The following is a 17,563-nucleotide window of genomic DNA, read 5'->3' as shown; positions in this document are numbered from 1 at the left end:
GCAGGACAGCGGCCGTCGAGGACCGACTTTGGACACCCCTGGTATACATGATCACGGTGAACAAAATTAAATATCAGAAACCTGCAGATAGCATCTTGAACAGGAACAAGGGGTAGTCACAGGAGCAGTAGTTGATATAATAAGAGTGAGCATGAGCTACACAGGAACAAGTCTAAAGTCACAGGCTTTAGAAACAAAATTCATCTCATTAACTCATTCACTGCCATTGACGAATTTATTCAGGAATTGAAAATATAAACGTAGGGCGCCATTTCTGAATTTCTGATTTTGTTTTTTATGTCTTGGGTGCCAATAAAGTGCTGGCCAGACCTCTTACAATATTTATCCCTTCCACAAGGGGTCAGCATTTACCTTTTTTTCAGGTTAGCGCTTTATTCCAGCTTCAGCTGTTGAGCTATATGAACCACTATGTATGAATTGCATTGTATTTTGGACAGCCGCCCTCATTTCAAACTCATATAACTCCAGACCCATATAATTTAAGAATGAACTATTTTTTTCTCGTGAAAGAAGAGAGTCTAAGGTTTCTTACGGTGCATTGAATGTTAATGTACTCCTAAAACTCAATATTCTGTGGGTCCTGGAATAGGAGTGACAATGGCAAAAAAAACTGGCACTGGAGTGAACACATTTTTGCACATCGTCTGGCAGTGAATGAGTTAACTGGAGGACCAAGTGTTGGGGAACATGAGAAAGAGATGAGAGACGGGAACAAGGATTCTTTCATGAGTTAAGGAAGAGCAGTTAAGACCGCCAACAGGAACAAGGATAAAGATCACATGGTCAGGAACCGCGGTCAATGGGACCATGGGCAACAGGAACAATGAATGACGACAAGGAATACAGGATACTGGGTCAACATGAGGTACAAGCATGAGGCTACATGGACATGGTTGACGATCAGCTAGAGAAATGGGGTTAACATGGTCATGAACCATGATTAACTCATTCACTGCCAGCCATTTTAGAGTATTTTGACAGATCATTCAAGTTAGTTTCCACCCTAAAAATCAGTTTTTGACCCAATAGTGGTGAAACACTTCTGAGGCGAACGCGTGGAGAAAAAAAAAGAATACAAGGCAAGCCAATTTTCACAGCCAAAATAATTAAATAAATACAATCCTGTCTAATTTAAAACTTCTTTGCATCGAAATTTTGACATGAATCAAAAGGAATTAATATATACATAAATATTACGATATATTGTGAAGCCCTCGCCTAGCATTACAGTTTACAGAAGTAAATTTCCAATGCCGTTGAATGGCGGAAGAAGGGTTACGGGACCAGGGTTTATCATGGCAAACAGGAAGTCAAGAGTTAACATTCAGGCACTGGGCTTTAAAAAAAGCACAGTGGATACATGAACATGCCCACGAGTCAACACTGACGACTCAAAGTGTCAAAGCGTCGGCGGGAGACATTTTCACCACTTGATGTTTTCATTGCGCAGTGTAACGTATCAAAAAAAAACAGCAACAAAAAAACAATAACATGACTGTAGCTTTTGCACTGTTGACTACCTACAGTATGTGTGCATGCTCAGCGCCATTTTTACATGTGTAAGACCTTTCTCTCAGACGTGCTTTTGAATAGTAGCTATTAATGTGGAGGTCATGTGACAACCATCTTCTTCTCACTGTACGTTTCATGACATTTTTCAAAGTCAGAAGGGAAATGGGTCTTTCAACAAAAAAAAATGGCATCATCAGTTGACCCAGTACAGACTTTGGATGGGGGTTACAATATGTACCACCTGATATATCATCTCTGTGATATAAATGTGGTGAATTTGCACATTTCTATGTGAAGTGGAGGTGGAGGATAGGCGGTTTTGGCTGAGGGGGTAAGTCACCGTTACTTATGCCCCACCCCCCAGCACCCCAAAAAGGTTTTCACTCGTCCTTGCCTGTCCTGTCCTATTTTTGTGTGTTGCCTTCAGACTGCTCTGTCGAGGCAGCTGACGGTTGTGATATTTTGTTTTTCACAGCTGTGACTGTGCAGTGACGCAGCATGCCTTTGTCGAACTTCATTCATTTGACCCCATCACCCCCAAAGCAAATTATGATCATGAATAAAACAATTAACAATTCTGTAACTAATTCAGGAAAAAAATGTTCAATAAAGTGTCATGTTTAGGTAGATTTGATTCAATGTGATTTTTTTATACATGATGATTGTCACATCCGCTCGAGGAGTGGCGACAGGACTCGAGGGGCGACGGAAGGTGGGTGTGGTCGGATCTAAAATACACGGTGGAGACAGTGATTCCAAAAAAAGAGTCATTACTGAGACACATGTGGCATGAACAGAAAATAAGGTAAGGTAGAGGGCAACGACAAAAAACAGACCTGCGTGCGGAGGGGTAACGGGGAACTTCCTGGAATGCACCGACAACTACTGAACGGTAAGGGTGGTTTTTATAGCCAGAAGGCACAATTAAGGAAATGGGGAACAGGTGCGTGAGTCAGGAGAGCCAGGAAGGAAAGGGGACCGCTCAAAGGAGCAGCGGAGGAAGAGACAGGAGGGGAGGAGCACGCTCTTGGCGTCGATGAGGATGTGACAATGATGTTTGCAAAATTTCCCAAAAAAGGTTTCATCTCACCACACGTGTGCTGTGCAAAGATAAAGACTGTGAATTTGTGTTGCTGAAATGCAACAGTGCACATAATTACATGCTGCATTTAATTTGAAATTATTCGAGGTCTGTACACCCACAAGATTAGGATTCAGTTGTGATTAAACACTTGCCATATAGGTGAACTATTAGATTCCTAGCTTGTACAGTACATACTATTTTGTTTTATCAAATATGAGGCCAGTGGTATCGGCGACAAAAGAAAAGGGAAAAAAGGCACAGGGGGAAAACATTCTGTCCGTGTCCGGCAAGGTAGAAAATAATTGTAAATTGGCCGAAGATTTGATAAACGCTATTGTGTACCCATGGACATGAAATAGCGACGTGCCAAGCCCATTGTTGCTCACCAAAACAGTAGCATGACATGTTTATCAGAGTAACTCATTCACTGCCAGTCACAAATTTATTTGGGAATTGAAAATATGACATAGAGTGCCACTCCTGAATTTATTCAGGTTGTGTTTTTTTCATGCTTGGGTGCCGATAAAGCGCTGGCCATGGCTTAGTGAATTTTATTATTATTATTATTACTATTACTATTATTATTATAATGGCCATGCTTTTTTCTTTTCCACAAGGGGGAAGCATTTCCTTTTTTCCATGTTAGCGCTTTGGTCCAGCTTTAGCTGTTGTTATAGCGCTATATAAACCAATATGCATAAATTGTATTTTGTACGGCCACCCCCACTTGCACCTCATATAACTTAAGAATTAATCTTTTTTTCTGATGATAGAAGACAGTCTAAGGTTTCTAACACTGTATTGAATGTTTATGTAGTCCTAAAACTCAATATTCGGACGGTCCTGGAATTCAAGTGATAATGACCAAAACCCTGGCACTGAAATGGACAATTTTTTGCACATGTCTGACAGTAAATGATTTAATGACCAGACCTTGCTGTGCCGATGACCATTTTGTGTTTGGGAGTCTTTTACTGAGCGTGTTGCTTGTTCTGTAGCCACAAAGGGACATAAGTCTTATTGTGCCGGTCCCAAGCCCGGATAAATACAGAGGGTTGTCTCAGGAAGGGCATCCGACGTAAAAGCTTGGCCAAAACAAACATGCGGATCAAACCTCTAAAGATGGAGGACACTGATTTGCTGTGGCGACCCATTGAAGGGAAAAGCCGAAAGGAAAAGAAGAAGACGACAGTGTGGCACATGTTGTAGTTCGCTATTCAAGATTGTCCTTTACTATGTGGCGAAGATTTTATGTGACTTTGGTATGCAGTGATAACTAGTGATGGGAAAATGAAGCTTCATGAAGCACTTGAGTTTTTTTGACTCCTCCAGATTGTGCTGTTGGTTTAAATATCAAGGTTAGTGCAACGGAAATGTCTTAAAAATCCACTGCATCTTTAGATCAAGAGTGCCATCTACAGCAGTCAAAAACTATCACAATTACTTCACGAAGCTTCACTTGCCCGTCACGAGTGACGACATGACAAGATGAACTTAATGGAGCCCAAGACTTTGACCGGCGTGGGTTTCCAACCAAGCGCTGCGATCCAGTTTCAGTCTGGCTCAGTGCCTGACTGTGCACTCTCAGAGGTCCCCCAAATGAAATGGATCATTTCATCATGTGACCAACCCAACAAGTGTTAACAGCTGTCTCCCAGTCTCTGGAGCGACCGGCGAGGGAGATCCATCACCCTCTTGGTCTCGCTTGGCCAGTCGGAGGCCATCATGAGGCCACGCGACATTAAATTGCTATTTGGTACTTTGTGAAGGGACGGAGAAAGCTCACCTCGCCGCCAAAAATTGGGACAAATGTTCAGATTTTGCTACATTTAAAGGACAACCGACACCATTTTTTTGTTTCCGAACTGACATCAGAAAAACATTTTATAGCATCTAAAATACCCAAACATGCAGCCTGATATTTTATATTTTTATATTTATATTTTTTTATTGTATAAAACAATAAAAATGTGTTAGTGTCCCAAAACTACTTCAAAATGACCTCGGAGATTGGATTGGATTTGCCTTTATTAGTCTCTCAGTGGAGAAATTTACATTTCACAGCAGCAAAATTATGAAATGAAAGTAGAAAAGCAAAATACAGGAGCTGCTGGAAAGGCAGCCACTGTCGCAGCGACGTCTTGAAGTCCAAATAACAAAAAAAAAATACATAACAAATAACATGACAACACAAAGACATAGAGAGACATCCATTCTTAAGCACTTTCTGTACCCTCTTTGTTATATAAAGCAGTTCCAGATGAAAGAGGAGAGGATGAAAGTCTTCACCAGTGGACAAGGACATCATGGTGGAATGTGCACGGAGACTACAAGCTAAATATTGAACGCAAACACGCAGCTGTCGCATCCATTGATGAAAAGATTGCCTCACATCTCCTGTCCCTCATAAATCTGCTTCAATTCCAAACCGCGACAGTTCCATATATGCATCGGCGCGCTGCGCTGACGCACCTTCCGTCTCATCGCGGGCTCCTCAAGCCATGTATCCATCCAGCCGCAGACTGTCCAACAGCACCGACCTTCCGCTGAACAAAGCGGGGCTGTGAAGATGCTGCCCATTACAGGCGCAAAAAAGCACAATGGCCCCACAGCTGTCCAGCGATGAAGGTCGAATGGCATCGACATTCCTCCCATTCAAAAACAGTACTGGCATATTCATGCTGCCGAAAAGGCGCAACCGCTCTGCACAGTCTCCTCCTTGAATGCCGTGGCCAAAAATGCTGAAAAACAATCCGTATCCGTTCCACATGACGCACAACAACTAAAGTGACAAAAGAAAACACAAAAACAAGACAAAAACAACAAAAAAAGCAAGGCTCATGCTGACGGCTGCCTACTCGGACGCCATCTTGGACTCCTTATGCAGAGTTTCAGAAGGTCCCGCCCCCTTGTTCGTGACATCACGCCAGGACGTCTTGCCTTGCTCTGGAATCAAAACAATGGCTTCAGATTCGGAGAAGAAGCTTTCTTGTTATTCATGCAGTTATGAATATGATTCAAATAGTTCTGAAGAGGAAAGCATAAATGTTTGCAATCATTTAAAGAAGTCCTCCCGTATCAATTTGAGGCATCAGGACTCCAATGTAGCGTCCCAGAAAATGCACAAGATAGCGCCCAAGCTGCGTTGGAAATGGGCTGATTTGTCTGCTGGGAATTTGTGTCAACTCGTATCGAATAGTAGTCTTGGTGCAACACACAACGATTCACCATCACGTTATTTATGTGTTTTCGTTCTAATTTTGCCATCAACGCGGATCAACACGAAGTTTTCAGACCGAATAAAAGTACACAAAATGCATTGTGTGTCACTTTCTCGGTCAGGGGCGTCGTCATCAGCGAAAACTAGACTTCTTAAATATTCAGCACGAGTCTTAAAACGTAAAATATAGCTAGATGTGGTGCAATCTTTGTAAAATACGCTCAGTAGAAGTCAATGGAAGTGATTTTACAAATTATGGACACAACTTGTCCGGAGGCGTCGGTTCTCCTTTAAGAGCAGGTGGTGGGGGGGGGGGGGGGGGTGTTCAACATTGAATGAGGTCAAGAATGAATAAAAGCTTGCTTTCGTAGTAGTTAATGGACCTGATAACATGGTCAGCTGTACGCACTCTCTTTCTCAAGTTGGTGATGGGCTTGGTGTTGCTTTTGGTGTTGTTGAGGACCTGGACCCGGCCTTGGACCTGGACCTAGACCTGGATGCAGATTCCGCGCAATCCCGCTCGTCCACGCTGGGCGGGCCGGGCATGGGTTGCTCGCCACCATCTGGGGTGATCCGGGGGGTCGGGAAACACATGCTCAGCGGCGTGAGGGATAGCACATTGATGCACAGGTCCGAATTCTCAGACTCTGTCCTTTCTGTGGTCTCAGTCAAGGTTGTGCCCACTGCGGATCAAGCAGAGGTACAAGTTATTCCCTGGTGGGTGACTACGCACAAAAATACCTGTAAAATTGGGAAATGAGGACTTGAGTTGCTTCTGTCTCTATTACTGTATTGTAGTGTCTATGATTGTATCTATTAAGTGTAAAGGTCAAAAGGCGAGTTAAATAGCCAGTACGCTGCTTATACTATCGGATGAGTTTCTGACGAGGATGGTTGGTGGTTGCATGGACTATGTCATCCATCGAAAACAGCAATGTAACATTGCTTCATGGATGCACACATGCTAGATGTGTGGCACTAATATTGCCTCTGTGTAGGCTCTCAGTCATACAGGACTCGTCCATCGATGAAAAGGTTTCTTCAGCCGTCATCTTTACTTCTTTGAAGGTGTCGGACGTTTCGCTCCTCATCTGAAGAACTTCGTCAGCGAACTTAAGTTTTACTGGTAACTCTGGCCCTATATATATCCCTAATGGACAGAGGTGGCGGTGCCAGACCTCTGCCCTGATAGGTCCGTGCTCTCAGGTTGGGGGAGCAGTAGACTACTCCCTGAAGCGAATCTGATTACTTCTTTTGTTTGTCTGATTATCTCTAATGTCCTATGCCAGGCCTGATTGCCCCATACGCCCTGGTATCACCTCATCAGCATGACTAAGCCTAAGAAGTCTGTTGTAAGAACGGTCTGAATAAAACCTCAAACCACCATGGCGATTTCGTGAAGGGTTTTGCTGTTTTACAAAAATTGCTACTTTTACTCCCGTTTCAAACCATCTATTTTCTTTAGCTAAGATTTTAACCTCACTGTTGTCAAATGAGTAGTTGCTAGCTTTTAGGTGCAGGTATGTACTTCAGATTGAGGCCCATTATGCATTCTGCAGTGTTGACAAAACATCGCAGGGACAATGCTAGTGGGTAATACATTTTGACGGCATCAAATCCAGGGCAGCATTTTATCACTCTCCCTGTCATGATATTTATTTTCCACGTGATGGTGCAATAGAACGAAAGAAGCCGCCGAGGCTTCGGCCCAGAAGTGAACCATTTGGATGGAAAGCCTCATTGCTTCATGATGCCTCATTTTACCATCACTATTAGCGAGTGTCCCTCACGGGGGCTGATTGTTTTTCCGCCTGGCTGATGTAGACATCGCGCTGTGAAAAGTGCAACGGCAGCTGTTGCAGGGTCAGCTTGGTAAAGGGAGGTGTGTGGGGGGGCACAGGACCTCACTCATTCACTCTGAAGCCCTCACTGCCCACTCCCCCACTAGATAGAATGTCAGGTCAGCAGCCATGCTGCAAAGAGGAATGTGCATGAGCTGAAACTGGCAGCGTTTTCAGCCGGGGACAACGTGTGTTGGAAAACATGATGCTTCGTCAGCATCTCAAGGAGATGCCGCTTGGCTTTTTCTTGAGCTTGTTTTGGTGATGCCTTGCAGAAGCAGCACAATGAGGGTCGGGTGGGGTGAGGTTGGTAGGTAGATGATAATGATGTCTCTTACACTCTCTTGCTCTCTCACACACACACAATTTCACACACGCACATGCATACACACACAGACACACAATCCCGCAGACATGCACACACGCACGCCCACCCTCGTTCCATCTCTCCGTCGCAGACCCAAAAACACGTAAAGCCCTGAAGACATTTCTCTCTTCGTGGCTTATCGTCTCTCTGCGCTTTTCTTTCCCTCCCTTCATCTCTGACCTCATTGACAACGCCGCCTCCTCCACGCATGCTCATCCTTTGGATTCTTTGGCTGACCAGCCACTTCGAGCAGAGAATGCGCTGGACGTGGCAGACGAGAGTATACTCCCATCTACTCTCGCAGATTTTCAGAGGAGCTTCTCCTTTATACAGAACGTTCCATGAATTAATGCATTCAATGCGCTTACTCTCACCTCGCTTCTCGACCCGAGCCCAGAAATCCGAGACGGCCTTGGTAACGTTCTGGGTTACCCTCAAGTTCTTTTGCCACTGGCGCAGCTCCTGCACATGAGGCTGCGCCCTGACCTACATAAAACACAAGACAAATTCCATCATCAACACACACACAGTATACACAATACACAATATACGTACACACACACACACACACACACACACACACACACACACACACACACACACACACACACACACACACACACACACACACACACACACATATATATCGGCCCCATATATATATATATATATATATATATATATATATATATACAGTAAAGTCTCGTTATATCGATATTCTCGGGAGTCCGAAAAAATATTAATATAACCGGGACTATCGATATATCCGACCCTGCGCGCATGTAATTTTCTCCTTGCGTTCATAGAAATAGTATCGTAATAAGCGGTACTATCGATATAACCGATATTGATATAATGAGACTTTACTATATATATATATATATATATATATATATATATATATATATATATATATATATATATATATATATATATATATATATATATATATATTTTTTTTACATTTTCTGAGGGTATCAAAAATGTTTTCAATTGGGTAATATTTGAAGAAATGCCCACTTAAAGATTGTTGCTGAGTTGGACCGCATACTCACACTAACCGGAAATAAATGGATTGAAGTGTAGTTTTATTTCCCGTAACACGGCATTTATAATCTCAAATGTTCATAATCCAAGCCCATAAAAACTTAAATTGGTCAATACACTCATCTTTCTATGGAATCATTTCTACATACAACATTCGGTTGTACTGTATCAAATCAACACAACGCTTGAAATGTTTTCTTTTAATGATAGCTGATGGGTGTTTTATGACCATTTACAAGTGTGGTCATAAAACACTAATGTAGCGTTAAATGGTTTGATTTTTGTTGAATGCCATACTAGTAAACTTCTATTTCAGGTCTGAATACAAAAAGGAACGCTGATGTGTTACTTAAAAATTGCCTGTAGAGTTAATTAACCGACTTTGGTGGCTGTTTAAATCTGATGCCAATTAATTAATATTAACCTGATGGGATAACTGTCCCAGAAAGAATCACGTTTGGCTTTGGTTATTCTTTATCAGCCATGCAGTACAGACTCTGTCACGCTTTGCAAGGTGGTGGTGGTGGTGGTGGTGGACCGCAAAAAAATAAGGCAGGAGGCGGGAGCAGGGTGTATTTGACAAATATTTTTAAAATCGACATGAAGAAAATCTCAAACAACAAAGTAATCAGAGAAAAAAGGTCCAAAGTAGCAAACAAAACCACGAGCAAAACATGACAAGACGAAACAAACTTGACAATGACCCAACACTGAATGGTCGTTCCGGGAGTTCTTTTAACTGCCACTGATTAAAACGACCAACACCAGTGAACCTGCAGATGGGGCCCTACAGTCCACCCGTTGGTCGCAAACCAAAACGTTACAGATATGGGTTGGGCAATTTTGAACAATAGTCCAATGAGGGTCTCCCTCCATATTGCGTTTCAGCATGACTATGTCACTAAATTCTAGCAAGCGTGTGTATTCAAATGCAGAGGCTCAATGCGTGCATTGGGTGGATTTCCCGCATGGACTTGTCTGCACGTAGGCCGTCTATTCAAACGATTTACGTACGCTAGCAAGTGATTCATTCAGCTGGAAACGCAGACCTACTTCTGCTGTTGAGCCCACAGCAAACTGGGTGGCCTGGGTGTGTGTGAGTGAGTGTATCTGTATGTGAGATCATGCTCATTTGTCATATTGTGCCTTTGCAAAAAGCATCTCATCATTTTTACATGCAACCGGTTTTTGTATTAACAAATGAACTGAAATCTGTCTTGTGGCTACAAAATCGGGCAAATGGGTGACTGGTTAGAGCTATTAACTCATTCACTGCCATTCACGAATTTATTCGGGAATTGAAAATATTATGTTGAGCGCCATTCTCGAATTTTTTGGTTGTTTTTTGTTGTGGGCAGTGCCAATAAAGTGATGGTCAGACCTCTGACTATGTTTTTCCCTTCACAAGGGGTCAGGATTTGCCTTTTTTCCATAATAGCGCTTTGTTCCAGCTTCAGCTGTTGTTAAAGCTCTATATAAATCAGTATGTATGGATTCCATTGTATTTTGGAAAGAAGGTGGAGGATTTTAAGCACTTGGGGTCAACTGTCCAGAGCAATGGAGAGTGTGGAAAAGAGGTGAAGAAGCGTGTCCAGGCAGGCTGGAGCGGCTGGAAAAAAATGTCAGGTGTGATGTGTGATAGAAGGGTTTCAGCTAGGATGAAAGGAAAAGTGTATAAAACAGTGGTGAGGCCAGCCATGATGTTTGGACTGGAGACAGTGCCGCTGAAGAAAAGACAGGAAGCAGAGCTGGAGGTAGCAGAGCTGAAGATGTTGAGGTTTTCTTTGGGAGTGACCAGGTTGGATAGGATCAGGAATGAGTACATTAGAGGGACAACTCATATTAGAGGCTTTGGAGAGAAAGTCAGAGAGGCCAGACTGAGATGGTTTGGACATGTCCAGAGGAGAGAGAGTGACTATATCGGGAGAAGGATGCTGAGCCTTGAACTGCCAGGCAGGAGACAGAGAGGAAGACCGAAGAGGAGGTTTATGGATGTGGTCAAAGAGGACATGAAGGTAGCTGGTGTGAGAGAGGAGGATGCACAAAACCGGGATAGATGGAGGACATTGATTCGCTGTGGCGACCCCTGAGGGGAAAAGCCGAAAGGAAAAGAAGAAAGAAGAAGAATAACAAAAACCTTGGCACTGGAGTGGACACATTTTTGCACACGTCTGGAAGTGAATCAGTTAATGTTCTGTTTTAATTGTCGCCGTCAAGGAGGTATTCATTATTGAAAGCTCAGAGCTGTTTCTAAGCCGATGTTTACCAAGGTGAGGGAATACAGGTTCAGGGTGGGGTGGATTAGATTAGTTGGACTTCAGGTCCAGGAATAAACATGTAATTGTGCCTTGAGATACACGTTTAATAGATGATCTGACTGTGTTGGTATGGCAAAGCATCTCATCCGGTAGTGCAGTGTACTAAGGGGTGTAAAAGTGTCTCAAAGACCATTTTGCAGACGCAAATAAGCGCACAAATTCCTGATTGTATCACACCTCTATTTTTAACCATTAATATTTTTTTAACAGAATGAGGATTATCGTTCCCTTCCTTTCCATGCGCGCACCCACCCACACGCACTCTTATACTCTCTCGTCTGTTATATAAGCCATGTGACGCAGCTTTGACTGCAGTGTGTGTACGTGTGCGTGTGCGTGTGTGTGTGCATGTGCGAGCATCTGCATCAAAACATTGCAAAGTGTCTACGCGTCTAACAAGCGCTCATGGTTAATGCGATTGTCTTTTGTGCCCGCCTCTGTCAAACTCTAGCAAGGGTTGCAGGGGTCTCAAAGTATGACATAATCGTCTTTACACTGTGTGCCTTAACACCGCTCACTAATCTATTCATCCATCCATGCATGCCTGCAACTGTAATGGACACACACATATGTAAGATTAATGGTCGCAGACCTGAAACTAGCAGGCGAGGAGAGGGGAATTTTTTTGAAAGAACGTTGTCAGCAAAGAAATTATGTAAAGCCTTTAATAATGCAAAGGATGTGGGAGAAAGCAGTCAGGGTTTAGCTCTTGGTTTCCCAAAGCATTTCATGTGGGGCACAGTCACGATGGGCGCCATTGCTCTTTCCAATTGAGGAGAGAATGGTAAAATGTGGGCAGGATGTTTTTTCTGTCAATGGAACGTCTAAACGTTGAGGGGTATTGCATTTAGTTTATGTGTGAAAACGGTTATCAACAAAGCTATGAGGTGGCACACTGAGTAAATGCTGCGCTAAACACTTGCTGTCAGCGTCGTTTCATTTTTAAGCCTCATGCATGGATGAATGATAAATCAGTGCAGTAAAATTAACATTGTAACTCCTGGCTCCAGTTTGATTCCTCCTCGAGAATTCCCTGCAAGACTTTTAAAGACCCTTTCAAGTCAATTCAGAAATTTCATTTCGATCTTTGTAATACAAGCAAGTGCCAAGAGTGAGTACAGATTTATTGATTGTGTATTTTTTTTCCTTGAGATCCAATATTTGTTCAAGGCCATTCTTCGCCGCTTTAGAGTACCTTGTTATGGTGAACAAGTGGTATGTATTACAGCCACTCGTAATTTACATAACTGAAAGACCAGTGTGCAAGTATGCATTCGACTATAAACCAAATTCGTCCTCTGCTGGTCATGCATTGGTAGTGCAAACAAAACAAATGCGCCCCATGCTGGTCAATCACCGGTGTGCAAGTGGGTTTAAATCTAGACGTTCGCGTTTGTTCGCACTGTGTAATTTTCTGTTTGAATCTCGAAATTATTTATGCGTGTTAATATGTGTCTATGAGATCTGGACCAAGTCTCTTCTCTTTAACACTTGGACGACATTTTGAATTGATTTTCTACCTTGTAGCCCCTCCAGAAGGATTGGATGATCAAAGCAGCTTGTTCATCACTCAGCTGCAGGAAGAGTGGGACAGGAGGCCTAGGACTGACAATGTGGAGAGGGGTATTAAAAAAGCCTGTGTCGTGTGATTTGGATAAAAAAAAAAGCACAATGTGGAAGAAAATCAATCAGATTCGATAATATTTACCTTGTGATGAACATTAACTCATTCACTGCCAGACGTGCAAAATATGCGTCCACTCCAGTGCCAAGGTTTTTGTCATTGTCACTCGAATTCCCGGACCCACAGACGATTGAGATTCAGGACTAATAAACATTCAATGCCGCATCAGAAATCTTGACTCTCTTTTTTCAGAAAAAAAAAGAGTTAATTCCTAAGTTATATGGGTCTGGAGTTATATGAGCTTGACATGACGGCGGCTGTCCAAAATACAACAGAATACTTACATATTAGTTTCTATTGGGCTTCAACAACAGCTGAAACTGTAACAAAGCGCTAATATGGAAAAAAATTAAACGGCTCCCCTTGTGGAAGGGAAAAACGTTGCCAGAGGTCATGTCCTGAGCTTTATCGGCACCCAAACAAGAAAAAACATAAACCCGAACAAATTCGTGAATGCCGCTCTATGTCAAATTTTCAATTCCCGAATACATTTGTGAATGGCAGTGAATGAGTTAAGAAGACAAAAGTTTTTAAAAAATGACACTTACTGCATGCTGAGCCAAGCTCTGACAAATGGGATGTTGTTGAATTGCCGGTGGGGCTGTCCTTGTCTGCGGGGATTGTGACTGGCAAAGTGAGAGAGATAGAAGGAACAGATGGACACAAATAAACAAATCACCTTGGACTCCCTCAAAAAGTTGTCAAGTGAGATGGCGGTTCAGTTTTAAATTGAACTATTTGGCCTCATAACAAATATGACATGACCTAGTCTATGAGCCTTACTTGTAGAGCCACTCCACCAGGAAGTCGATGGGGTTGAACGATATTAATTTCCTCTGAAACACAACGTAAATATATTGGGTGCATGCTGACAAAGGATTTGGAGAAATTTTAATGGATGGATGGAAATGGGTGAGTGGATGGATGGGTGGATGGATGGATGGATGGATGGATGGATGGATGGATGGATGGATGGATGGATGGATGGATGGATGGAACATGAGTCAAAAGTTTTGCCTTTGGCAATTGTCTTTAAAAAACAACTGAACAAAAATCAATTGGATCCAGTCCACACGATGCAAACTGCATACCTGCAGACAGCCTTGCCTCTTGGCTTCTTTCAACACAGCCTCGAGTGCGGGCACTAGAACCGGGAAGAGCTTCTCCTCCATGTACTGAGTGACAGGATCTGACAGGCACAATTGTAATGAGAAAGCCAAGCTGGTTAAAAAAAAAAAACAGAGGAGAAAATTGTCTTACGCGGAAACGGTTGCGGACAGAAAGGAGGGTGAGCTCTTTTTTTGTGGCTTAGAGGAGGATGGACTCCAAACACGGAGAATCCGGCGTGGGCAGGGTGATGCAAAAGCGGGTCCAGATCCAACAGTAGTGCATTCTCCTCTTCCTCGTCATCCTCTAGTGCCACCTGCACTTAGTGCACAATATTCAAGGTCAGTGAAAGCGACATCTGCAACCCGGAACACTGATGCATTTACCTACATTTAGAATTACAATTCTGTTATTTGTTATTCCCAACAGTCCATTCTCTTCATGTCCAAGCATTTCTTTTGGCTACACTGCTTCCAGTGCATGTACGTGGATGTTCTATTATTATTATTATTATTATTATTATTATTATTATTATTATTATTATTATTATTATTATTATTATTATTTGAACATTTTTTTAGGTTGTGGGAGATTACATTTCATCCTGCACATGTTGCCATGTCTACACTATCTGCCCGGAAAGGGTAGCACGTTTTACTTCAACTAAATTAGCATGCATTCCTCAATGTGGCAACAAGTGTGTTCCAGTTGTACCACTAGCTGACATAGTACACTGGCTCCCCCTAGCGGCAGACTAAATCAGAATCAGAAACCCTTTAATCGTCCCTCTTCTTTTCCTTTAGGCTTTTTTCCCTTCTGGGGGTCGCCACAGCGCATCAGTGTCCTCCATCTTCAGAGGTTTGATTCACAAACCTGACACAACCTTCTGTATTTATCCGGGCTTGGGACCGGCACAAGAAGACACTTGCTTGTGTCCCCTTGTGGCTACAGAACCCTTTAATCGAAATTTGCAGTCCACATTAGCAATTTTAAAGGGGGGGGGGGCGAACGGATAGAAAAACAAAGATATTGTAAGCATAGTTTAAAATGTCAGCAGACTGGTAAGTATACTGTAAATGTGCAAACCGTTTAATAAAAAAAAACTGTACATAGTGCAATTATCAAGAAAGGTATATTGATATATAGCTGTATTGCATCAACAATAAATAATGGCAATAATAATAAATGTACTAATAATAATATTATTGTTATTTTTAATAATAGTGGTGGTTATAATAATAATAATCATGATGGTCATTAACAAAAATAATAAGAGGGAGAAAAATAACTTGACTTTGGACATTCTTACCTTACCAGAGGTGTGTGGCGAGCTGCTGTCTTTGGAGGGCTCTGAACTAGTCCCAACTGGACATGGAGGACACGGCAGTCCTGCTTCAAAGTCTTCAAATACACATATGAAGACAACTACGGTTTTTAAACTCCTTATAGCTTTGGCTTGGTGCATTGAAATATACAAACACACACACGTTATCAAAAATATATATATACAACAATCCAGACTATTTCGCTCCTCGGTTTTTGTTTGTATATTACTTCTTAAGAACAAACTGCACACATATTATGGCAGGATAAGAAAAAGAGAGCGTTGTTGTTTTACCGGCACAAACCTCCTCCCAAAGGGACTTTTTGGAAACTCGTGAGGACTCCTCGGCTGGGTAGCTACTCATCTTGAACTCCACAGATTTGTCATGTACAATTTGGACACTTTAGAGTGGCCTTTCCACACACTACACAAATTGGCAGTAGCGATATAAATAATCTAACTGGAATAAAGACTACTCGAGTGTGTTGTTGCCAGGGTGGTTGCTTTGTAGCGATGTGTCGTTCGCGAACGAGCTGGTTCTTAGGGACGGATCTCTGCCGTGAACGAAGAGAGCCGCCTCATAACAAGGAGCCGAAATGAGAGCCGACCTTTTTCCCCATATGTTCCCCGCCTCCGGTATTCGGTTAAAGCCGGACTGGAGAATTACAGACATGTACCAGTGAGGAGAACGAGGAGTGGTTAGAGAAACAGAAGCACACTGTGAGTAGCACATGAAACAGGAAAGGGCTTTCTGATTCAGATTATGAAAATACTTTTTCAAAGAATCATACCAGAATAATATATGAACAAGAACGTGCTGTAGTCCAAGAACGGGCCAAAAAAGCCATAGCTGTTTGTGTAACAACTGACTGCTGGACACTGCGAACCACGACATCCTTACATGTCAGTTATATGCAACTTTATTGAAAATTTCAAAGTGGGGAATTGTCTGCTGGATTGTTTTGAGGTCAATGAAAGACACATTTCTGAGAGCTTAGCAGAGGAGCCGGGGAGGTACTGCAGGACGCATGCACTGTTTTGGAGCCATTTGAGCAGGTCACTGGAGATCAGTGTAGACAGGTACAGTGGACAAATGTTATCAGATTATGCTGTTATTATTATTCAATTATTATCAATTTTACTAGTTGAGATTATAGCATTATTACTATGAAAATCAAATTAATGACAGCTGATCATCAGACCAGAGTAACCACAGGCAAAGTGAAAGTGAGCATCCAATAACTCTGTGCACATATAAATAAAACCATATGAATAAAAATATTTGATATACTGTATTTTTACATGAGTAATTCGTTTTGCACATAATTGTACATGATTTTTGGTAGTTAATTAATTTAAGCAACAACAATTTAAGCCACGTGGGACACAAACTCTTTTCCGTGAGACGAGCCAAAAGAACCGGCTCTCTGAAAAGAGCTGGAATTCCCATCACTATCGCAATGCAATCGGCTGTTGCTGGGTTAGCGCACGCAGCGAGATCACTTCCGGCAGTTGAATGACTTAAACTGAATCTCGTCGCTTTTTTGTCCTCGTGACTAATTGGAGGAGGTGGAATGACAAGAAGGAAGGGGAACGACTAGGATCCCGTCGTTCTTTCTTGGGTGATGAATCTCATGTTTTAAATCGAATTTTTAACGAGGGAATAAGAATACAAAGAAGCACCTATATTGGGTGACCACTCGATAGCGCCCGAGGACAATTAACACAAAACAGGGCAGCAGTCTCATTCGTTAAGAGCAGAGTCGAAGAAGAAAAGTGGATTATGGTCGTTTTATTTGTATGAATGAAAGCTTTTAATGTTAAAACATTTGGGACCAATTTATTTTACTTATTATTTGTTTGGGATTTTCAGCCGTGTGTTTCAGATCCCTTTTTTCAGCAACGCTTTATACTGTTGTTGTTGGACTTGGAAAAAATGCATTAAACTGCTCGTGTTATATAGAAGAAAAGACAAGACTCTCTGTACTTGTACACTTGTACATGTGGAGTGTTCTGAAATGTCACAGGAGGTAAAGAC

The 17,563-nt window shown here is 42.3% G+C and overlaps 1 protein-coding gene and 1 long non-coding RNA gene across 3 annotated transcripts; one reads left to right on the top strand and one right to left on the bottom strand.

The window, feature by feature from the left end:
• Positions 1-14: 14 nt before the first annotated feature.
• On the top strand, positions 15-15,059 carry LOC148885836 (uncharacterized). Its single transcript, XR_016118046.1, has 4 exons — positions 15-2,425; positions 14,407-14,542; positions 14,631-14,683; positions 15,005-15,059. It is a non-coding gene; the product is annotated as an uncharacterized LOC148885836 (long non-coding RNA).
• Positions 4,649-16,021, bottom strand: iqck (IQ motif containing K). 2 transcript variants are annotated; one of them, XM_089018642.1, is made up of 10 exons: positions 15,820-16,021; positions 15,511-15,602; positions 14,355-14,517; positions 14,186-14,283; positions 13,878-13,930; positions 13,643-13,720; positions 12,931-13,015; positions 8,420-8,531; positions 6,221-6,520; positions 4,649-5,563 (listed from the first exon to the last, which is right to left on the bottom strand). In XM_089018642.1, the coding sequence occupies exons 1-9, from the start codon at positions 15,887-15,889 to the stop codon at positions 6,255-6,257; spliced, it is 1,017 nt and encodes a 338-aa protein (XP_088874768.1). In that variant the 5' UTR covers positions 15,890-16,021; the 3' UTR covers positions 4,649-5,563; positions 6,221-6,254. The 2 variants fall into 2 exon arrangements, with proteins under 2 accessions (XP_088874768.1, XP_088874767.1); XM_089018641.1 differs by having other exon boundaries at positions 6,247-6,520.
• Between the last annotated feature and the right edge of the window lie 1,542 nt (positions 16,022-17,563).

Source organism: Hippocampus bargibanti, linkage group LG17 (genome assembly GCF_051943395.1).
Source record: "Hippocampus bargibanti isolate YZ-2025 linkage group LG17, ASM5194339v1, whole genome shotgun sequence".
NCBI classification, from domain to species: domain Eukaryota; kingdom Metazoa; phylum Chordata; class Actinopteri; order Syngnathiformes; family Syngnathidae; genus Hippocampus; species Hippocampus bargibanti.
Note: the sequence above shows the minus strand (reverse complement) of the source record. Positions and strands in the feature narration are given on the sequence as shown.